The sequence below is a fragment of the Podarcis filfolensis genome, assembly GCF_964270895.1.
Source record: "Podarcis filfolensis genome assembly, chromosome: 10".
In the NCBI taxonomy this organism is placed as follows: domain Eukaryota; kingdom Metazoa; phylum Chordata; class Lepidosauria; order Squamata; family Lacertidae; genus Podarcis; species Podarcis filfolensis.
The window spans coordinates 27,208,604-27,233,430 of record NC_139612.1 but is presented as its reverse complement, the minus strand read 5'-3'; the positions used below and the strand labels follow the sequence as shown (position 1 = coordinate 27,233,430).

Genomic DNA, 24,827 nt, shown 5'->3' with positions numbered 1-24,827 from the left:
CTAGCTGAAGACAGGAAAGGCTGTCAAAGCCCAGAACCACAAGTGCCCATGAGTCATTGTACCTGGACTAATCTTTGATCTAATAAATGCCCTTAACCATCATAAAGCATTAGATCAGCACAAAGCTGGAGAACACGCTTCTCTGTGACAACGGAACATGGCTTGTACTCTGTTTGAAAACCATGTCCGTCTATGTTTTACATATCATTTAGGACAGTGCTATCAAAACAATGGGATCAGCTTTGCAAGATGTACACAAAATTTTCAACACAGCTAAAGAGCATCATCAGTTTTTTTGTTTTATAAGTAGGTCAGTGGTTTGTACTACTTAAAGTTACTTGGAATATCCAGGTTCTGGGTAAGAAATGCATGTCTAAAACTACAGCAAATGAAATATTCATGGTTTTCTTTAAAAATAAATAGACTGAGTTAAGATGAAGAAAGAGATGCAGTCTTTGCCTAATGCAATGGATGTCATCATTGGTTTGTTTTAAGAGTGCTTTTCATATTCTTATTCTGGAATCTGATGACCTTGAAGTATTGTCAATCTTTCATGTTTGTCTTTAGCAGCCAAGGGGGAATTGTGCAACTAAATACCAGATCAAATGTCCACATTTGGAAGCAACTTGTTTTGCATCAAGATTTATCCAGACATTTGTTTTTCTATCAAGAAAATTATTTATTTATTTAATCTGTTTTCTTTCTTCCCAACTTTGCTCCAACAAACTTTTCTCCAAGCAGTGAACATTTTTCTTACCTTCATTTTATTGCTACAATCACCAGTGTCTAAATAGGGCTTTGAACCACTCCTAATATGACCCTTGAGTTAGTATACTGGCCATCTCTTATATTTTATCGACACACAGTCTTCCTGCCAATCCCTCCTACTGATTTTTAATGAAAAACACTTTCAAATATTGGGTAAATCTCAAACAGTTAAGTATGCTTAAGAGTGCAAACCTATTTGCATTGGCTCAGATTGAGATCTAGGCAGCAATCCTATGCATACAACCCTGAGAGTAAATTCCCCTGAAAATAGTGGGACTTGCCTTTGAGTAAACATGCTTGGATTGTGCTATAGTTTCAGGTAAGTTATGCATGGTGTGTCGCTTACACCAGGAACTTTTAGTAGACTAGACTCGAGTGTCTAAGTACCACTTTCAATGTGTGCATGAAATTCTTACATGTGATGTACAAACACACTCTTTAATGGCCACTTGGAGGTTGGGGTGCCATAACAATACTTTGTTTTCTTAAAGTGTCAGCTGCCTTGAGAACCTGACTCCAAGTCAAATAAGTGTGGGGTATGTAAAAATAAATATATTAAATATTATGGATTGTCAGATCACCCCAGAAGATCTGTCCCACTTACTATGTCCCATTTTATCAATTGCTCTAGTATAGTATTAGTATATGTATTGAATAGAAATGGAGACAGTCTGGTAAGAAACCCTTACGCTTGCTTTTGATTTCAAAGGTAGAAATAAAATCTACATGCTTCTCAAACACCAGGTACACACTGAATTCATCTATTGATGGAAGAAGCATCTGTTCTACCGCTCATGTATATTTAACATATTTGCCTCGGCAGATCAGAGGAACTGCTGTATCTTGCAAGAGGATGTATCAGCCTGCTTTGATGAGTCTTGTCATTCTCACTTATTTCCACCCAGATCGATACAAGAGTTCATGGAGCTGCCTACAAATACAACAAGAGCTAACTGTTACAGCAACAATGCAAAGGACTAGCTTCTCCAACATGAGCCTGACTAACCAAATACTAATTTAGGCTTAGGTACTCTGTGGGCCTCCAAAGATTGATGGACTCAAACTCCCATAATTCCCAGTTAGCATTGCAAATGTTCAGGGGTGACGGAAGCTGACGTTCAACAATATTTAGAGAGCCACAGCCTCCATATTCCTCCCATAAGTTATCAGAGGTCCTTCTCTGAGTCCCTCTACCTTTCAAAATGGGAAAGATAACCGGGGAGTGTACCTTCTCAATTGTGGCGCCCCATATGTGGAGTTACCTCCCTTGGAAGGATTTCCTGATGCTTAAGCTGATGTGTGTTTGGTGCCAGGCTTTCTGTTAGTACAAATGTTCCTGCACTCCATCAAAACTGATGCAACGATCTGTATTAGTGCTACTGATTTGTGCTGCTCAACTCAAGTTTTGATTGCTCTGCTCTGCTGTGTTATGTTTATGTTTGATGTTATTTGATTCTGGTTTTATCACGAATGCTTACAAGATGCTCCGTTAAACTGAAGGACAGCCTTAAATAATAATAATTATTATTATTATTATTATTATTATTATTATTAGGTAAAGGTAAACGGTAAATGTACCCCTGACCGTTAGGTCCAGTTGCGGACAACTCTGGGTTTGCGCGCTTATCTTGCTCTATAGGCCGAGGGAGCTGCTGTTTGTCCACAGACAGCTTCTGGGTCATGTGGCCAGCATGACTAGGCCGCTTCTGGTGAACCAGAGCAGTGCACGGAAATGCTGTTTACCTTCCCGCTGGAGCGGTACCTATTTATCTACTTGCACTTGACATTTTTTCGAATTGCTAGGTGGGCAGGAGCTGGGACCAAACAACAGGAGCTCACCCCGTCACGGAGATTCGAACTGCCGACCTTCCGATCAGCAAGCCCTAGGCTCTGTGGCTTAGACCACAGCGCCACCCTATTATTATTATTACCACCACCATTATCATTGTGCAGGCACTGCATTTCAGTATCATTCTTGAGACCTCTGAGAGAGCCCTGACACTGACATGTATATGTTCTAAAGTGGGGTTTTTGTTTTGTTTTTTGCCCCCAAGTTAGGCTGAAGGATTGCCTGAAGGTACTTTTAAATTGCCTGATAGACAGTTGACTTGCATGGTAATCTAATCTCATCTGTATCTATTTGTATCTGTCTATATCTTTATGTATCTCTATGTATCTATGCATCTATTTATCATCTACCAATTCACACATAGATCTATTGACAGATTGATATATACATTTCAAAAGCATCTCATGAGTTTGGAACTGCTGAGAGTTGATTCATGGTGTTTGATGGAAATGCACTTGAACTTGGGGAACATCCAGGCCACAGAAGAACCAATGGCTATCACTCAGCTGCTCACCTGAGTCCCAGCTACTACACCTGGCTCCTTCTTCTGTTTTGGGGTAGCGAAAAGACTAGAAACCAGGCAGCTCACCTGAAGCCCAGCTGCACCACCTCACTCCTCCCTCATTGATTTCTGATAGTGTAAAGACCTAGAATCCTACAGAGGAGAAAATATATGCAATGAGAGCATATGCTGGAGAGGGTAGGAGTCCAATTTTTGCCAAAGTGTATTATTTTATGTAAGCTACTTTGAGGATTCTTTTAAAGGCAGGGCAGAAATCAAATGAATTAATGGATTGGGAGGCAGGGCTGAAACTGCTTTGTATGTTAATCCCCATTCACTATATGCCACTTGTGTGCAGTTGGCAGCATTGCCAGAGACTTGTGCACTCCATGTGTGCAGGGAGCCAGTTTGGGCAGTGAATAGTAACCCTTCAACCAGGTGGTTATGTGGATCTACCCCATCAACAAAATACTGCTATTTCCCCCCTTTTTAAGTAACAGAACATTGGAAACTTTGAGTCCTGATGTGTGCTTTGATCCACAATATGCGGCATCAAACGTTTTATTTATTTGTTGTATTTATACCCTATTTTTTCCTCCTAGGACCTCAAGATGGTGAACGTGGTTTTCACCCATCTCATTTAATCCCCACAACAACCCTTTCAGGTAGGTTAGGCCGAGAAGCAGTGACTGGTTCAAGATCCACAGCCAATGAGCTCCACGGCCAAGTGAGGATTTTAACCCTGGTTTCCCAGGTCCCAGCCTGATACTGTAACACCTACACCGAACCAAGTGACAAGAGTAATAAAAGTGCTTGCAAATGTATATACCAGCTCTGTAAATGGCCCCTTTCTCCACGGCTGAAAGTTATCACTTAGGAGTTGCTTCCTGATAAATCTGGAAAGAATCTAATCTTGCAGCAATCTGGAGGAGAGTTTACATGACCACAAAATGTTTGGTGCATTTGCAGCTAAAGTGTCTTTTAGACTCCATGTTGTCTGTGTGCATGTTTAATTTGCTCAGCTTCAGGTTCTACCAGAACCTCCAGCAAATTATATGTTCCAGTGGCAGTCATCTCATACTTAAATATTATGACACCAATTCACAACAGGTGAAACGAATTAAGTGGCAGAGCATGGAGTGCTATCCAACAGAAGGCTGAATGAGTATTTATCTTAGCAAGGGATGATGCTGAGTGATGGGAAGCGATGGCAGGACTCTGATAATCAACACTCAGCAAAGGGCTCTCCAGCTGATTTTTTGAAACTAGGAAATCATCTGTGTTGTATGAGGAGTTTCTGCCAGTAGCTAATTTGATAAACAGTGGTTCCTGGGCTCAGAGTTGTCTCTGGGTCAAACTAGACTGGTATGCTTGGTTTTGAGTCACTAAAAAGCACTGATAGGAGTGGGGATCTAATCCTTTGTCTCTCAATAGAAGCCAGGCTCATAGTAATGGCATACGCTGCACATGTTCAGAAATACTATTGTTCCCTTTCCATATTCTATAATTGAACCTTAGCATTCCCCCCCCTCTCTTAAAATGAAAACTCTGACCAGGACTGAGCTTAGGTTAAGGACCCCTGACCATTAGGTCCAGTCGTGACCGACTCTGGGGTTGCGGCGCTCATCTCACTTTATTGGCCAAGGGAGCCAGCGTACAGCTTCCGGGCTATGTGGCCAGCATGACTAAGCTGCTTCTGGTGAACCAGAGCAGCGCACGGAAACACCGTTTACCTTCCCACTGGAAGTTTGACATGCTTTTGAACTGATAGGTTGGCAGGAGCAGGGACCGAGAAACGGGAGCTCACCCCGTCTCGGGGATTCAAACTGCCGACCTTCTGATTGGCAAGTCCTAGGTTCTGTGGTTTAACCCACAGCACCACCCGTGTCCAGCTTAGGTTAACCCTGCCACAAATTATGCCTTGTGAGCTGAAAGTTTGTGCTCTTGGACAAAACTCCTTGTCCAGGTCATAACTTGAGTTGAGGTTCATCAGGCTCACTTTCAGACATAGAACCACAGAACTGTAGAGTTGGAAGGGACCTTCAGGATTCATCTAGTCCAACCCCCTGTAATGAAGGAATATGCAGCTGTCCCATATCAAACCTGCAACCTTGGCACTATCAGACCATGCTCTAACCGGCTGAGCTATTTTATCGTATTTCTATCCCACCCTTTTTCTCCAAGGAGCCGAAGGTGGCATACATGGGTCTCCCCTTCCACATTCAATCCCCACAACAACCCTGTGAAGCAGGTTAGGCTGAGAGAGGCGGTGACTGCCCCAAGGTTGCCCAGCCAAGTGGGGGATTTGAATTCTGCACTCCCAGGGGGCACTCTAACCACTACACCACGCGTGCTCTGCTTACACATACTGGAGCTGAGGTTTGAAAGAAAACAATGGCCAGGGTGTCCCTTTGAGCGAGCGCAGCTCCTTCTCCATCGGACAACCGTAGCCTCCGAAGGTCTCGCCTTTTCTCTTGCAGAGCTGCTTTCAGGAGCTGTCCAAATGCTGATCTCCTGATCAGAGACGACGCCCAAAAGCGCAAGCTGGTGCCTCGATCTCGCGGCTTGGGAATTACCCCGCATCCCGCATGCAGGGGGCAGGGAGGAGGGCGAAGGGTCCGGCTCTTTTACGCAGTCTCCTGGAGAGGGGGCTAGCGGGGTCCTTCGACATCGCAGCGCATGAGAAACCGGGGCTCGCTCTTCGCTGGTTTCTCCCTTCTCCTGCTACCACCTCCTGTTCACCGTTCAATATTTCCTAGGAATGGTGAGATGTCAGTGGACGCGCAAAGCTGGAACTCGGGCGCGTCGGAACAAGCATACCCAAAGGATCGCCCCCTCCCATTTGGGGAATTCTTCGGTTACATGCAAGATCCACTGGGTCAAGGCTGGATTACACGGAGGTCTCTTTCACAAGTGCAAAGAGTCGATTCCGCTTTCGCTCAAGTTGTGCAGGGGGAATTGTATCATCATCGCGCGGTAGCAGACCCTTGCCTGCAGATTACTCCTTCTTTTCCGAATCCCAAACTCGTCGGCTTCTTATACACGTGTTCATCTTCTCTGGGGATCCCGCACGAGCTGTTTCCAGGCTTTATTCTTTACGTGGGCGTGGGAGCGCGATTTCTATCCAGAAAGAATTAGGAAGAACTTCCTGACAGTAAGAGCTGTTCGACAGTGGAATTTGCTGCCAAGGCGTGTGGTGGAGTCTCCTTCTTTGGAGGTCTTTAAGCAGAGGCTTGACAACCATATGTTAGGAGTGCTCTGATGGTGTTTCCTGCTTGGCAGGGGGTTGGACTCGATGGCCCTTGTGGTCTCTTCCAACTCTATGATTCTATGATTCTAGGATACCAAGATGGCATTTGCACAGCAATACAATACAGCATGCACGTGTAAACCTGTTACTGCGCATGCTTGGAGGTTTCACAAGGAAGGAAAGCACAGAAGGTCTCAGGTACAATATCTTGGTATCTCCAGGTCGGACTGACAACTTCTTCTGTCTGAAATTTTGGCGAACTGCTGCCCCTAATACAAAACTAGAGGGACCAACGATGTGACGCAGTATGAAGCCGCTTCCCATGAGAATCTTTTTACTTTTATGATTACTTCAAAGCTCCCAAGTCACGAAAGTATACGAAAAGTTAAAGGCAGCCATGTTGGCCCATAAGAAAACATAAATTCAAAAAAAATCCATATTAGCAATACCTTTATTAGGCCAACCAAAATGTCACAGAACAGTCAATCAATCAATCAATCAATCAGTCAGTCATTTTATCTGTATGCCGCCTTTCCGAAGTTAACACCATGCTCAAGGCGGCTTTCAACATATAAAAAATTACATAACTACAAATGTAAGAAAAGTAGTCATATACAATAAAACATCAAAAAGTACAGAACTAAATCGAACAATTTCCACATAAATCATAAGATCCAAAATAAAGATTAAAAAAAAATAACAACACCCACCGCAGCAACAACCTGCCTAAACAATACCCCAACCCAAGATTCGAGTTCCCCGGAAATCTGCACCAGGCTGGATGGCAAAAAAGACCCCGCAAGGGCAGCGGAGGCTGCTGTTCAAGGCATCCTTTTATAATCTGAGATTGCTTTAAAGATGTGGGACCTGGAGGAGACATGCAGAAAAGAGTCTCTTTCAGGTGGTCTGCAAGTTTCAGGTCGCCCCCAGGCGTTCTGGGGAAGAAAAGCCAGGAAACGGCCACCCCCGATCTCTGCAACTAAAACAGCTGCAGTTAAGAGAAGCGTTCCTGAATCTAAACCGCGGCTGTGGATTTGCCATTAGCTGTTGGATGGGCTTAATTTCAGCCAGCATTCGTTCCCCAGCGCTGAGCCCCTGAACTCTTGGAAGCACCTCCGTGCTTCTGACCATGGGCAGAGTGCTCCCCCGCCCCTTCTGAATCAACCTCAGGCAGCTTCTTCCCAGCGTTTAGACTCCCGACGGATTTCCACCCAGGTGCGCGCGGAGGGGTGGGGGCAAGTTAAGCGCAGCGACGTCTGGCGCTCATTGGGATTCGTAGGGCGGAAGGCAGGGAGACCACCAGCAGGGGGCGCCAGAGCCAACGGCAGGCGGCGCCCCCTGATTCCAGGGTTGCCCCCGCGCTCCTCCCTGCTGCTCGCCACAGCCCGCTGCACTGGCTCCTCTAAGTCAGAAGGCAGCCAGCGGCAGCGGCGCCTGGCTGAGGGCAGACTGCGGCTGGCAGGCGTCTTCTTCTTCCGCGAGCAACAGCTCTTCTATCTGCCAGGCTTAAGCTTCCTCTTGCTGTAGAGAAACGAAGCCTGAGGAGGAGCAGCCGCAGAGACACCCCGCCAGCCAGAATCGCCGTCGCGTCCCGCTCCCGCCCGGTCTCGAGCCTTTGGCTCCTGTGCCGTCGAGGAGCCTGAGGCGGGGAGGTGTTCGAAGGCGCCTCCTTCCCGCCTCCCGCCGGCGCGTCCTCATTGGCCGCCGCCCGCCGCCTCCCCCGCGTCGCCGTCGCCGTCCTCAAACCCGCCGCCTTCTCTCGCTCTTTTGAGGCTGCCTGCGAGGAGGAGCCGGTGGCAGTGAGCGCCGGCAGCGGCGGCTTGGCGACCGAGGAGCCCTGAGGAGAAAGAAAGCGTCTGTGCGCGCGCGTCGTGTGAGGGAGCGAGCGAGCAAGCGAGCGACACAAGGCTGCCCGCTTCCCCTCCTCCGGGTCGCCTCGCGCCCTCCATTGTCTCTCTCCGCCGGGTTCCCTCCAACAGGTTCTGGGGCTGAGGCGCTTCTCGCGGCTTCCCGCTTTGGCGCCATTCCGCGCCCTTTTCGCGCCTCCCGGCGGCTGAGGCGCCTCGGAGATGGTGCTGCGGGCTGGGGAGGACTCGACTCGCGGCGCCTCCTCCTCCTCCTCCTTCGCCCGGTGGATTCTGGCTTTTCGCTGAGGGAGGGAAGAAGAAGAAGAAGAAGGACGCCGAGGGGTGTGGGTGTGTGTGGAAGAAGACGGGGGCGTTCGGCTGCTTGGCTTCCTTCAGACCCGGCTTCTGCCTCGAGGACTATGGAGTGATTCTGGGCGCCGTCCTCCTCCTCCTCCTCGCGCGCGATGGAGTCCCCGGGCTGCTGCTGCTGGAGCGCCCTGGGCTTCTTCCTCTTCTGCCTGAGCTCAGGTGAGACTCGAACGGGGCGTTCCAGCCTCTCCTTAAGGCACGGAGAAGCGGGGGGGGGGGAGAGTCTCGGGGTGTGTCTCCCAACCTCCCCCTTCCCCACCCCGATGGGGAATCGGCTCAGTATGGGGAGGTGGGGAAGAGGGAAGACGGAGGATCCGGGCAGGAAAAAAAGCCGAGAACTTTGCGAAAGGGATGCTGCGAAAGTAGGTCATGTAAATAGGACTGGCTGGTGCGGCTGAGCCGAGGAGGAGATACCTGCGCCTTCCGGATCGGGAGTGGCAGCAGGATCGGGGTGGGAGGTGGAGAGGAAAAGTTAGGGGTTTCGGTAGTAATTTCTCTCTTTTTTTTCTTCCCCGCCTGGATCCAGCGGTCGGCTTTGGCGTGGACCCCTCGCTGCAGATCGACGTGCTGGGCGAGTTGCAGCTGGGGGAGTCGGTGGCCGGAGTGGTGCAAGTGCAAGGGCTGCACAACGGGAGCAAAGCTTTCTTCTTCCAAGGTATGGGACCTCCATCCATCCATCCAGGGGTGCCAACTTGAATAAAATATTGGGTGGGGGAGGGAAGCGCCGCCCCACATAATCTATCGCAGGATATGGCACACACACGCACTATTTGAATGGCAATTCCCATCAACTTTTTTTGGGGGGGACAGGGCCCCCCTCCAATATTTTATTGGTGGTGGGAGGGACCCCAAAGGGAGTTCTGTCCCTAGGAGTTGGCTCCTGTGCATGCATCCATCCTTCCTTATTCTCGCTTTGGCTCCTGGGCTGGCTCTGCGGGCAGGGTCAGCCCAGGCCACCTGAATAATTCCTGAACTTGCTGGCAAATGCGTTTGATCGAACTTTTTTGCATTAACCCGATGGCAGGCGATGCTCCTCTGGGCTCGCGATGCGACTTGGTCCATTTGCTCAGCGAGGCTCCTGCCTGCCTGCTCTGTTAAGCCTCGCTGATTCCTCCCCTCCCGCCTTCCACTTTTGTCTCTCTCCCGTCACTTTTCTGGCCCCTCTTTTGATGGATAGGCCCTTAATTAATGGTCAGCAGGAAAGCTGATGGCAGATGGCTTATTTTGCCAGGCGTGGGGAGCCCTGAATAATAAACAGATTCGTCTGGGCTGACTGAGATTGGTTTATTTGGGAAGACACGCCAGGCTAAGCTCTTGTTCTCGCTGATGGTTAGAGGAGAAAATAAGACTAGGGAGAAAATATGAAACTAAGAGTGTGAAGAAATGGGGAATGGGGATAACATACTGCATTTCCCCCCATAAAAAATGTATGCAGGAAAAATATAGAAGCCCTTGCAAAAAGATTTGTTAACAGGTTATATACCCTGAACTTTTTTGGGGGTGGGGGGAATTCTTTGTGTACATAATGGGTGGTATAGTCATACTCAGAGTAAACCTATTGAACGTAAGTAACAAATCAGTGACTTTCATGAGTCCGTTCTGAGTATGACTTAGCTAATCACCCACTAATTTTAAGGATTTTTAATAAATCTAAATGTTCCTTCCAAGAATAAGGAGACCGCTGTCTATTGATTCGATTTTGCACTAATATATTCAAAGACACTTCTAATGTAGGATTCCAAAAAGCAGCATTTATTTCGTGCAGTTTATAGTCTGTTGTATAAAGGTAAAATATTCTGAGATAAATGCTTTTCCCCATCCCTTATATGTGAAAAAGATTTTTAAATCACAATGCAGAACATTTCTGAAGCTTAGCAGACTGTTCATTTAAAAGAGGGCTGATATCATAGTGGCGTTGGGAAGGAAATGGAACAATGTTGTATGTGCATGCTGAATGTTGCTATGTAAAGTTGGAGAACATGGTTCACACAGTGAATTAAGAAGAATTTTAATTTGCTTCTATATAGCCCATAGTCTATGTGTATCATTTGTTTTCTTAGGAGTTCCAGTTATAGGGTTTTTTAAAATTTTCTTTTAGTACAAGAGGCAAAGGGAGGCCTTGCAAAGAAGCTGTAATTTAAGGAAAAATCCAGGCAATGATGTTGGCTTGAACTTCTGAATCAATAAGATCATGTATCAAAAGCTGACTACCTAAGTCACTGGAGGACTCTGTGGAAGGATGTTATTCTACATTCAACCAGAGTGTGTCACTGTGACCATTAACACAGAAAAGTCAGAGCATACACTTTTAAAAAGAGAAATTGACACCTGCTATTTTTAAACAGAAAAAGCCTTCTTTCAACAGGATGTAGACATCTACATGAAAGGGCTCTTGACAGAATAAAAATCTAAAATTCCAATTTTGAGGCTAGTAATATGAACATTTCAGGACTGCACATACAGTGGTACCTCGGTTTAAGAACAGCCCTGTTTACGAACTATTCAATTTAAGAACTCCGCAAAACCAGAAGTAGTGTCCCGGTTTGCAAACTTTACCTCGGTCTAAGAACGGAAGCCGAACTGTGTAAGGGCACCAGTGACTGGAGGCCTCATTAGGGAAAGCGCGCCTCAGTTTAAGAACGGACTTCCAGAACGGATTAAGTTCATAAACCACTGTATCACTGTGTGCATTTAAAAAACAAAACAAATGCAATTCCAGCAAAGATAATTTTAAAGTTTGGACATTTCTATTTCTCCTATTTTTGCTGAGTCTGAAGACTTAGCCTGCATTTCTCTTTTAATTTTCAGGAAAAAATGGATGCTCAGCATTCATTTTTTCTTTATACACCTGTAATTGCAGATGCGTTTTAGCTTTCCTAAATTTGCTATGCATCTTGTAAAGTGATATAATTTATAATTTCTTCTCCTTGGAGGAGAGCCAAGCAAGTACAGCAATTCAAAGACTTTACTTTCATTCTGATTCTTGTTGTTGTCTCTTTCTCTTACCATTCCCACCCCTTGGAGTTGAGGCGAGGCAGCTTCCCCAGAATTTATAGAGTTGGAAGGGCTCCCAAGGGCCATCTAGTCCAGCCCCCTGCAATGCAGGAATCCTGCCTGCAGCTATCCCTGGGTGGGCTCAAACCACCAACCTTCTGGTTAACAGCCAGATGTGCTGACCCATTGCCCCACTGGAGACATTAAGTTTATCTAGTCAGGGATGCCATCAAGGTTATACTGCTTGAAAGATGTGGCATATTAAAATTAAATAAAAGTAATTTATATAAATTGGGCGAATCTCAACCAGTACCACTGGCCTTATGCAATTATTTACCCATACAAATCTCCCCAGTCTCTATTTTCTTGGCTTCGCACAATGAACCCAAAGTGCTAACAACTTGGGTACTTTTCACCTAACTGGCATGCATAAAAACTGTTTGCTCATGGTGCAATATAGTCCACTATGTATTTATGAACCATGTGGACAGAGTTGATTGGATGGATCTTTCTCATCTCATTGGCCCCCAATGAGAGGGAGCATGCAGATTGCATGGGCCTCTTCCACCAAACTTTCCATCTATGTTGTTGCAATAGTTGCACAAGCTTGTGTGTGAGTATGAATGAATGAATGAAGGGGAGGGGAGGACACAGTTCCCGCAAATGAATATTTACAAGGATAATGTAAAGTGCGGATGAATAACTATAGAGATCACATTGGTCACATGTACATCTATTTCAGCTATGGAAATATATGTGACTTAGGCTGTAAACTTGCCTTTGAGACATCTCAAGGATGTTTTTAAGACTACTCTGGAGTAAGTTGGCTTAAGCACTAATTTTTCTCAAGCTACAGCATACGGTAGTGAACCCTTTGCCTCTGAAACAGATTTTGCATTAAGATGTTTGCTGGAACACTGAATATTAATAAGAGAGTACTAGTTTGCTGTGAGGTATAGAAAACAAGATGTCCTTGGCCTCATAAGCTGATGCACCTTTTCATGGACTTCTTTTTGATTGAGTTAATGAAAGTTTAAGATAAATATCAACAAAACCATGTCATAATAGATATAAAATGAAAACAATGATATAGAAATGAAACATATAGATTGATTCCTGGGTTTATATACATTATACCTGACTGAAATGACCTCAAAGAAGCTTCTCTGACTTTGTGAATTTTGCAGAGTGGGTTCTCCTGGGCATTTGTTGAATGGAATGGAATAAAACAGCCAAACAATCAGAAAACATACATAAATAAGCTTCAATATCTTTTATGATTGGTTAATTCTATTACTATGATCCAATGATGCATTTTACCATGTTTGTTTGCAAAACAAGTCAACGTAGGTAAAAAAATAAAGGCAAGTTATATGAACACCGGTCATTAACTGCAAAAATCCATATTTTGTTAAATAATCCACCCTCTGTTATAATTATTTCTGGGATGAGTCATAGAAAACATATTGACTAAAAAGGAAATGGACAAAACGCAGCACTGTACCATTAGAATTAATGAATACAGCTGTCTACTGACTTTATTTTACAGTGCTTGACATATTGAGGACAATTAATTACGTATTTGATAACTTTAATGCATACTGACCAGCTGAATGAGAGCTGGTGCTCAGTGTTAGAAGATGGGAGACATTCAGAAAAGATGTTCCTTTTTTGTTAGAACAGTTGGCATGTATGTATATAAAGTATGCTTAGTTATTTCAGCAAGCAAATGCATGCACACACCCCACCAAGCACCAACAGATGGGGTGGAATTATATGGTGGGTTGTGATAAAGCACACCATGGAACAGAACACCAAAGAGCAGATTTAATCTGTCAGCATGATGCATGAAGGAACTTCACAGTTAGTGGCTCCTCAATGGTTCTTTCTGCTGTCAGAAAACAAAACTAAAACAGGTCAATTTGTACTGTGGTATAGCAATACTATGTAGCTATGTTTAAAACTTGTTATTGTTATGGGGTTACAGTTTTCATGCTAACTTTATTTCTGTCTACATTTTTGGAAACAATGTTTGATGTGACTCAATCATAGCTGATTTTCTCAGGGTGCAAGGCAAACGAAGCAAACTGTTGCTGGTGTAGGGAACTTTGAAAAAGTAGACTTTTTTCAGAATTTGGCTTGAAGACACGGAGGAGAGAGATCTTTTGGCTTTTCATGAGTGTAAGATGAAAGTATGAATGGACTGGAAGCATCCTGCTTTGTCTATAAGCATATAAGCTATTTCTTTAAGAGATTCTCACTCGGTCCATTCAGGACCTGAGAGATGGAGACTTTTCCTAGCTGATATATGTTAAAAACATAGCATGCCCATTGCATAATGCCTTTCTACAAAGTAACAAAAAACAAGCAGAACTAGTATATGGATTTAAAAGGCATCTTCTGCTGCAGAATGAATAAAGCTGAGATACTTTCCATTCTCTACGCACATCATGCCGCTTCTTATAGCAGAAGGTGGGGTGGGGAGGTCCCCTTTTAGCCCAAGGGCTACTTGCTTTCATGAGCAACCTTCTGGGGACTACATGCCCTTGGTTAGCAGAACCAATGGCCAAAAGAAAAGACAAGACTAACTCTTTACTTTGTACAGCAGGCTACATCCTAGCCATGCAAAACCAGAGATTTCCAATACACACTTACTTCTCCATCTAGGCAAGCAGAAATATTACAGTTCATGAACACATTCTAACCAGGTATAATAACTCAAGGAGGGTGTGGAATTTTAGGCTGTGTGCATGTTACTCATATACTCCATCTCCAGTGCATTCCCACGACTGGTGTCTAAAGCTGTGTACTTATGAAGCTGGCCACAATCCATATCTATCATTGAGAAATACTGTTGTTTGATGCATTTCTCCCTCAAACTAGTAATTATTATTATTATTATTATTGTTGTTGCTGTTGTTGTTGTTGTTGCACCCTCTCCATCTGACTGGTTGCCCTAGCCTAGCCACTCTGGGTGCCTTCCGACAAATATAAAAACATAATAAAAACACCAAACATTAAAAACTTTCCTATACAGGGCTGCCTTCAGATGTCTTCTGAAAGTTGTATAGTTATTCATCTCCTTGACATCTGATGGGAGGGTGTTCTACAGGATGGGTGCCACTACTGAGAAGGCCCTCTGCCTGGTTCTCTGTAACTTCACTTCTGGCTTCGAGGGAACTGCCAGAAGGCCCTCAGTGCTGGACCACAGTGTCCGGGCTGAACGATGGGGGTGGAGATGCTGCTCCAGCTGTAAAGGGCCGTTCCTTGTGATTTGAAACTGTAAAGCATATTTGCTTTACTGCTAAGCTGAGGCTTGTGCATTTGAGACAGATGACAGCTTCATGAATAGGAGTGGGGGGGTATTGCAGGTGCAGAGAAACTAAACAGGTAATGAATGTGCATCAGGTAAAGACATCCACACCTTGACTTGTCTCATGGGTGAGCCAGCCCTGCCCAAAATAGAATGGAGTCAAACCACATAAACTATTCTACCCAGTGCTTCATTTACAAGAGAGGGGGAAATGCTGAAGTTCTTGTCCAAGTGGAATTATGTCCCTCTGGTCTGGAAACCTTGGTTGCTTGAAGTAACCTAAGATATTGCAAAGTTGTCAATATGATCCCCTGGGCCTTCAGCTTGAAGGGCTCTAAATAATTAGCAGTTATTGCTTGTATGGTAGCCTACAAAACATGAAGCCAACTTAACACCTTAGGGTTGTATCAACTAAGTCTTGTATAGTGTAGGTCCACTGAAATAAATTGGCATGACTAACTTAAGTTCATAGATTCTAGTGGGTCTGTTCTGTGTATGACTTAGCTAGAGACAACAACATTTAGCTATGCTTTCAGATATGCAGGAGCACGTTTCCATGTTTGCCTTTGCAGATATTCTATTAGAAGACAAGAGATAGACTAGATTTGAAAATAATGTAGGGATCCTGCATTATAATCCAAGTTAAAAATCTTTGTCCTTGATTTTGTTTTCCCTCACTGGTTTTGCTACAGTTTCTTGCTTTGCATAATTATAGTACGTTAAGCAATGATTGAGGTGGGTCTTGTATCAATTCTTTATCTGAGCCGGAGAGGGTGGAAGCTTAAAAAAGACTGTTTAAGTAGCAAGTGCTGCTCAAAATGCCCTTTATTGCTTGCAAGAGTGTATGTTAAGACAGTACCCTTAGCTAAAGCAATTTTAATAGTTTTTTTAAAAGCAAATTGCTGATACACATTGTTTCCCTGGTTTTGAGGATGATGCTAATTAATAAAATAGGTTACAGAAAAATGCTAACTAGGTAATGTGCTAAATAATAGGGATCAAGTGTGTGTGTGTGCATGCGTGCGTGCATGCATGCATGCCGAGAATGAGTGTAGGCCTTGTTTTTAGTAATTGTATTATGCATTTGAAACACTAGTTATAACCCTGCTGAAATTGCTGTGTAGTAAAGAAATACTTTAAATAAAATCGACAATAATAATATGTTTAAATAAACTTATTCATGGGAAGAGATGGAACTCTGCTTATGGGTGTGATGAAAAAGCTTGTCACAGTTAGATAAATGGGGGGCTTTCAAAGAGCATGAACACATATGCAGTTAACTTATCAGCCACAGACAGGCACAGATGGTAGTTCATGAAATGCTCCCTGGTCAGAATATAATAGGGCAATAGATGCAGAAATGCAAAATAGTTTACAGTTGAAGAAAAAAATCATCTATTTTACAAACAATGCATGTAGACCATAGTTCAGCTAAACTTAATTTACATTTATCAAGGAATAAGCCCTACTGAGCATAATGAGTCTTACTGTTGGGTAAACATACATAGAGCTGCACTGCACACCACACTGAAACCAACGAAGCAAGTTATTTGTGACTAGCCTAATATTTTTCTATTCATATAAAGCCAGTCCAATTAATTTCAGTCGTGCTTACTACTGGAGAAGGGGGCAAAGGACTGCACCCTGAGCCTATGCATGCTTGCTCCTCAGGAAGCATTCAAAGCCCCACAGTCTTCAGTGGAACTTACACTGCAATCCTGTGCACAATAACTTGAAAGCAGGTTGCAGCTAACTTTAGCCAGATCAGGGCCCTAAAACTTAAATACTACACTAAGGGATATATGAAGTTAAGCAGGCTCCTTTGGAGCCCATCTGATAGTATTTTATATTAAAGTGGTAGGATATTCCTCTGATAGTCTAAGCTAGCTCCCTACACAGTCAACATCCATGATGCTATTAAAAAACATGGCTAAATTCTATATGATTCCATTATATCCACTGCTGTGTGTGTGTGTGTGTGTGTGTGTGTGTGTGTGTGTGTGTGTGTGTAAGATACACACAGCGACGCACACACACATATACAGTGTGTCGAGAATGCAAAGGTATAAAACCTCCATTTTGGGCTAGAACTGGGTACAAGTGGCTTCTTGAAATTATCCACCCTATTTGTGAGCAGATAAATTGGACAGTGTGGGGAGAACCATGTGGTGGGGTAATTCTGCAGAGTGAGAAAGCCATGTAATGAGGTAACAGCTGTTTTGGATCCACTGGATATAAAGCCCGGTGGCTCCTTTAAGAGAGTAGCGCAGGTTTCTCTGTTATGCCAACTTGGAGCTGGCATGACAAAATAACAAATCCACCCCAGCTTCCACGCTTGCTGACATGAGCTGGCAGGGCTTTGGATACAGCTCTGCTACTGCAATGCCCCACCTCTGGAATGACCTGTCAGTCTATAATCCTTCACACACATTCCGTACTTGGCATTGTAACTCACCCTATGACATTCAGGTGAAGAGTGGGGATATAAAGGTTGAAAATAAGTAAACAAACTCCATCAAGCACAGTGTGTTTTCAGTAGATGTGTTCTGTTAACCATTTGTAAACATAGTCAGAATTGTAGTCTAACAGCTCCACCCTAAACATGTTTATGAAGAAGTAAACTCTATTTATTTCAGTTGGACCTGTTCAAGTGAGCATGCTAGGCACTGAAGACCCAAGTTTTAGGCTTCAAGGCAAAAATGTGACAAGATTTAAAATGGTGCTTGACAGTCTTCTAATTGAAAATTTCTTTTTTGCTCTGCATGGTATGCATTTTCCATTGGCTTGTGAATTGAATATTTAGGGAAATATGAAAAAAGTGAAGTCTGCATTGGAAGCTGTGACAGTTGTGCTTTTTGTGACAATGCTGTGGTACCTAAAAAGAGCATGATAGAAAAGTGCTGATTTAACACACATTTAAGTCAGTGAGAATATAGTAGGCTGCAGTGGCTGTAGAAGTGCATGCAATTACAGTCAGTCTCCATAAACCAAATATACTTTTGTTGGAATACGATGTGATTAGACAACAGTGGCTCTGGAGGGTACTTTATGAGGGTACTATTCAGAGCAAACTGCAATCAAGTACATCTATAGGATCCTTGACAACACAGGATTGTTATAAAAGATATATTCATCTTTAGAGAGATTCAGCACCTATAAGTCCTCACTCAAATTGGCTTAGATTTCTAAGGTTAAATAAATGGGCTGAGGCTACTGATATTCAGCCTACTTCCCTGTGTTAGGTCTGAGCAGTGGTAACCTGGAGGAACCAAAAATTTCAGATACTCTGTAGGGGTTATAGATAAGTGGTCTTCAGATTTTCAGACACTGACTCCAGCCTTTGATACAAGAACCAGTTTTAACTGGTTTAGGCCTCTGTGCAAGAACCTAGCAGCAGATGCTACGTTAGATATCAGGTTCATGGCTTCTTTGCATCCCTAGCATTTTACAAAAGAAAAAAGACCCAATTTTTTGAAGAATGGTGGCAGCACTGAAGGGTGGCCCACCATAGGTTAGTTTGTGTGTTCCCTTTATGTGACGTGACCCACCAGCTGAAGACCACTTTTGTTTTTTCATTCCAGAAGCACAATTTGTCTTGCCATAACGCTGCAGTGTAAGAAGGGCTGTGTTCACCAAAGGAGCCCCATCCTCTATTGCATTTTGTTATCCTTTGTCTCTTATGCCCTGCCACAATCTGGTGTCTCTTGTACTAATCTGAATGAAAATGTGTGATTAAAAATAGATTTGTGCTTTTGCAGAATCACAGTACTGATGCCTGTCTTTGTAATAAATGTGCTTATGTTCTCATCATGGCCATTGTCAGAGGAGAAGCACATTGTTGCCTTGGAGAACGTACTTAGAGAGATTCTGACTGTTTGATTGGCTTTTTCTTCTATCACGTTTATTAAAAAAGTAGCTGAGTGTGGAAATAGCATTGTAAATAATGAAAGTGAATATCATTGCCAGATATGTATTCTTCTTTCCGGATGTTCTGCAGAACTAAGTCCTCTTCCCAGCCAATCTAGTGAAATCATTAATTTATTGCTGCATCTTGATTCTGACACTTCTGGAATGCTTGCAGAGATTAAAGCTCCTTTATCAACATTCCCAAGACTGTGATGTCTAAAGACCTCAGCTGTTCACAAGTGGCTGAAATTAAATTCTGACTGTTCAACAAATCTACACTTAAAAATTGATTTATAGCTGAAACAGTTAGAAGCTGATTATATGAATACATACTCCAATTTGGTTGAGGAAGTTTTGTCAAAAAGCCTTTTTTGGGGGCTGGGGGTACAAAGTATATGATCCTAGGTATGCTTATTTCCATTGAATGAAGTTTAGAATGAAGTAGCTGATTGTAGAACAAGGATGCTAATATAGTATTTTCTTAATAAAATGACTTGAAGGTTTCACTGCCTGAGATTTTAAGCATGGCCAGTGCCACTGAAAAAAGTTTCTATAGAATTAATTTCCATATGCCTGTTTAGGAATAGGGCATCAGCACAATATTCTCACAGTACTTTTCACAGCTTGCTTGCACCAAGCCTTGGTAATAAATTTAATGCCATTATCACCTTTATCAAAGCATGATGTAAATATGAAATGTGTAAATGAAACATCATGTAAGAAAGGGAAGTTTGGAGTCTTTAATACCTTGGGGGCCACATTGCCATATTGCTTGGAGTCTAATGGGATTCAAAAAAACATCTGGAAGGCTGTAGGCAGGTGTAATGTTAAGGGTATACATGCTTCTTATACAAACCATATGTTGAGCCTTTGTATCGCAGATACTCTTGTGGCAATTTGGTTTGACTGAGACAGTCTAGGAAGCTACTGTATGCCTCAGGAAGCAGTATTTCATATCTCTAGAAGTGTAGGATCAAGTTGTGGTTATTCACTTGTCAGGTTATACAAAGGACAGTTCATTTAAGAAGCATATTGTTTTCCAGAACTCCGCCCTGGTAAACCATGGTTTTGCTTAAGCAACAGTTGTGCAGCATAGCCTCTTTCTCTTAGTTAAGTGGCCAAATGTAGCATGGAAAATGAGGAGATGACATCTTATTACTTGCATTCTCTCTGCTCTTCTGCAGCAGCAACTTCCTCCTTAAGATCATTTCCACAGGCTGCTAGAGGACTCTCTGTGGTATATTTTGCTGGGCTCAGCAAGAACAGTGGTAACATCCCATCTTTTGGGAAACCTTATTGTGTATCTAATAATCTCACCAATTTAGAATTGTCATAAAGTGGTCATGTTAACTGGGGCTGTGTGAGTTGTTATAGGCAGATGTAAACAGGTAGGAGACTTCATTCAGTTTTGATATTACCTATTCCTGTAGTAAGTAATGACCAACGTTTAGGAGTGATTTAATTATATCTTTTTTTTTAAAAAAAGTTAAATTCAGATATAATTAAAGCAATGCTTCCTGACATCAGTTACAAACCCCCTTCACCCACAGGATGAACTCTATAAAACTTTCTCATAGCTAGGAATGTCCAGTTAGTAGCTGCATCAAACTTTCAAATGGATATCAGGCACCTGAAGGAGTTTCGGGAAACAGTTGTAGGCAACTATATTGGCTTCATGTGGAGGAAGCCATGGCACTGTTCAAGGCTGGTGTAGAGCCACAGAGAGTAGTTTCAGTTCTAGAAATAGGTGAATTCAGGTATCAGTAGGAAAGCAGCACGGAAGAGCGAACAGTTCACATTAGGAATGTAGGATGTAGGCATCACATCAGGACCATGGACAGAGCACAGTAGGCTGTATGGAGCCTGGCAGACAGATGAGCATGTCTCAGAAAGAGTAGCTCACAAATGTAATCTGTCAATACTGATAAGTGTCTTGGAACACTACTTGCCACTTCTGGGTGTGGTATGAAGAGCATTCCTTGTTATTCGAGGCAACTAGAAGGGAAGCAATCCTAGGGACTGGTGATCGTTGTGGTGGGGATTTAAGATGATTCTGTTACTTCTTTAGTGGAGGAATCTGTTCCACTGTGTTTTCTCATTACAGTGGTACCTCGCATTACATACGCTTCAGGTTACACACTCCGCTAACCCAGAAATAGTGCTTCAGGTTAAGAACTTTGCTTCATGATAAGAACAGAAATCTGGCTCCAGCGGCGCAGCGGCAGCAGGAGGCCCCATTAGCTAAAGTGGTGCTTCAGGTTAAGAACAGTTTCAGGTTAAGAACGGACCTCCGGAATGAATTAAGTACTTAACCCGAGGTACCACTGTACTGTTATCTGAGATATCCCAGGGACAAGAAACTTATGGGTCTTGGAATTATTAATTTTCTCCAAACTTTTGACATGGTACTGAAGCAGTTTCTGCTCCTGCAACTATCTTTTCACTGAGGGAGAAAGTCTTAACTCTCATTTCACATGAATTTTGGGCTCTTTAAAAGATCTCCTTTGAAATTTAATAGACAAATCAGTCTAAATTATATGGGCTCATAGGTTCTGGAACCTATGTTCCAGGCTAGGGAAAGAGAACATGTGACCACTGAGACACCAACTGCCAGGCTCACTGTAACTGAGGGGAGTTGGTGTTCAACAGTATCCGGAAAGCAGCAAATTCCTCATCCTTATTCTAAACCATGATTTCTGTCAATAGTAAGCCAATAAACTCTGCTTCATCTTGTGTGCTCTTGTGTGTTGGAGATATATTTCCATATTTGGGATTAAATTTAAGCTTTGCACAATATAAATTGCTTATGTAAATTACATTAGACTATAGATGCCGTATTAATAAACCTTTTAATAACAGTATTCTGGAATTCATACCTTTGAAATATTTCATGAAAGTGCTCATTTTTAGGAAAGTGCTTAGGTTGGAAACGTTTTATTAATTCATGAACTATTACTTTAGGAGGCAGGTGTCACAATTAAACTTGCGCTAACAATTTGCTGAAACACAGTGGATAGAACATTTTAAAAATTACTCTGATAGTTCAAGGGCAGCCAGAATAAAAAATGGGTTTGCATTTCAATTATCAGCACATAGACATTTTGCTGAACTTTTGTCCTGGTTCTTCTTCACTGGCACCTATTTGAAGTCTACCTGGTTCATTTTTCATATTCCTCAAGGAAGGGTCAAACAGAACAGGAAGTAATTGGTTTGGGTGAGAAAAACACCTAGAGCTGGGTCAAATTGCAGTAGGCTTAGTTAAGTAAAGTTCCCAGACATTTCATTAGTAATATGGGTAAAATTCTAGTAAAATCTGTTTAGGTCTGGATGGATATGGGTTTATGAGGTCAGGCCATCCATTGGAGAAGATATTGCAAAAATATTACTTTCTATAAGTATTGCAGAGTAGCCATGACAAGTGAACTGTTTTCATCATCCCTGTGTCTATCAAAAGGTATCTCTCACCAAATTCAATTGGCGTTAGAGTTGAAGGAAGTAGCTAAAATATGGTTTAATAATGAAACAGTCTCCATTCCAATTAACACTGGGAACATGCTAATTGAACATTCTGCAATCATTACTGATTTGCCTATTCTTCATTTATCTTGTTTCATTTCTACCAAAATTTAACTTTTGATACTTCTTATTTTCTTCTCTGGCTCTAATTATTTTTTAATATATTTTGCATAAGTTTCTCTCTGAAGTTTTTTATACATGTCATTCATGCAGTCCAGCTCTGCATGACTGTGCAGAAGTAAACCCCACTAAATTCAATAGGACTTACTCCTCAATGAGTGAATTTACTATTATATTACAGTTGATTTATTAATTGTCTTCTAAGTCACCATCTCAAGGCAATTCATACCCAAATATTTAAAAATGCAAATACAATGAATGCATTTTTTAAAAAAGAAAAACAAAACTAAAATCCTAATGAGCAGACACTCATGATAGAAAACCCGTTTACTCAACCAGGACCTAACTGGAGTATCATAATAAACATATATATGTTCTGAAAATGAAAGAGATAGCCACTGTTCTGGCAACTGTTTCAGAGAGCTTCTTCCATAATTTTTTTTCATATCTAATAGTTATAAAGCACCTGATAATCATCTTAGAGTTACTAGTGGATAGTTTGTAGCTATTAGTCATTGTATCCATTATATTTTAATGTTAAATAATGCCAAACACTTTTGTGTCAATCCCTCTGATTTTTTAAAAATAGATTACAACAATATCCTCTTTTGGCCTCATTTACTAGGCTAAATTGGCCCACCTACTCTAACCCTGTGTCTGTCCAATACTCATTTTTATATGTCAGATGAAAACTGGAATCAGATAAAAACCAGGGAATTTCAACATTTTTTAAACTTTGGAAAACGTCACAGTTGTATCTGTTGTCTCAATCAATAGAATGATGGACTTAGCTCATGGGTATGTTATGCTTCGATTGCAATCTCTCTCCATTAGAGAGATATTTTCAAAGCGTTTAGAACCTTCCATCCTACCTGAACCAGCAAGCATGGTTTAGAAAGTTTAACACCAATCCAAGGCATGAAATCATGGTGTAATGGGAAAATAATTTCTCTATAAACCTGCATCTCGTGCACAAACCATTGCTGGGCACATACAGAAATAACTGAAAACAAGCCTATCTTGTTGGCAGAAAAGCCAGAACTCCTTTCCCTTTTAGCAAGCGGTACCCACTTTTGGCATTGAAATCTTAACAGCACACCCAGCTTTAAACCTACCTGTGCAGGGACACATTGAGAATAGGCAATGGGTGAAACAAATCTTTACTATTGCAGCAGACTCCATAATGTAGTCTTTTGATTCTTCTCTTTTAAGAGTTTTCACCAAGGCAAGGGAAGTAAATGCAAATTTATTTCCAAAGGTTGGGTGACTCAGATTTCTTTGCAGCTGTTGAGGCAGAGTGAGTTGATCTTCGTGGAGACTGGCCCATAACCAAGATGGGGAGGTCCAGGAACTCAAACACTTTATTATAATATTGCTTTATTGATAGAAAGTTGCAAGGTCTAAACAGGTTTCTAATAACAGAACAAGGTAAAGTAACCTGGAAGCTTAAAAATAGCAAAGCTATCTTTTTTTACTAACAACTGAACAACCACTTACGCAGCATAGATGAAGTTAGGTAGGAGATTGCTGAGCATACAATCACTTTTCAGATTTAGCAGCATAACAGGCAATAGTAACTACATTGTGAAGAGAGCTCCATTTAATGACTTAAGCCAGACTCAAGCAAAATGCTGGACCCTATCCCATGACTTGATGTAATCAATCATGATGCTTGATTAAAAGAACCTTCAAAACAGTGCACACTCATCCCTTCCATCTTGAAGGAACAAACACCCCTTCCTATCACAGGTCTTACTTAACTGGTTCTCACTAGCACTGGCCTTGAAGGACCTGCACTTGGTGTCAGTGCCTAGGAAATTCAACCTGGAGAGGTTCACAGCATCAACATCCCAAAAGGCTCTTGTTTATCCCATAGCTGCAGCCTTGGATACAAACACAAATCATGCATTCCTCTCTCTATGCCCTTTTGCTGCTTTGCTTTTAGCTCATGCCACTGAACTCTCAGTTCTTGTCTTTGCTCTTTTTCTAACTACCAGCCAGTTGAGGACCCATTTGCTGACTCACACAGATCCATTCCTTTGTTCCCCTTAATGGCCCATCACCCAGGTAATCACCTCATCTGTAAGCTAGCCTTGCTTATATTTTAACACTAACCCTGGATCCCAGGGTTAGAATGGTCTCAGCATACAGCCTGCTCCCTACACCCAAACTCATAACAATATTGTGGTGACGTGGGCAGTCCATGCTTAAGGTAGAATACAGCATAATTTAAGAATTACATTCTTCCACAACAATCTTAATTTCTAACTGCAAAATCACATTCTCCCTTAAATATTTATAAACACTAGTGCTTATTAGAAAACATACTGTTTAAAATTTTAATGCTTTTGATTTGAATTATGGATTTTATTCTTCATTCTTTGCAAAATGTA

At 42.5% G+C, this 24,827-nt stretch overlaps 1 protein-coding gene across 2 annotated transcripts in view; it reads left to right on the top strand.

Moving 5' to 3' along the window:
- The first annotated feature begins 7,836 nt into the window (after positions 1-7,836).
- NELL2 (neural EGFL like 2) overlaps positions 7,837-24,827 on the top strand; it is a 108,181-nt gene continuing 91,190 nt past the window's right edge. For both annotated transcript variants that reach the window (XM_083574466.1, XM_083574465.1), the window contains exons 1-2: positions 7,837-8,744; positions 9,112-9,240. In XM_083574466.1, the coding sequence (XP_083430592.1) occupies positions 8,681-8,744; positions 9,112-9,240 (193 nt within the window). In that variant the 5' untranslated portion in view covers positions 7,837-8,680. The remainder of the gene's footprint in view (positions 8,745-9,111; positions 9,241-24,827) is intronic.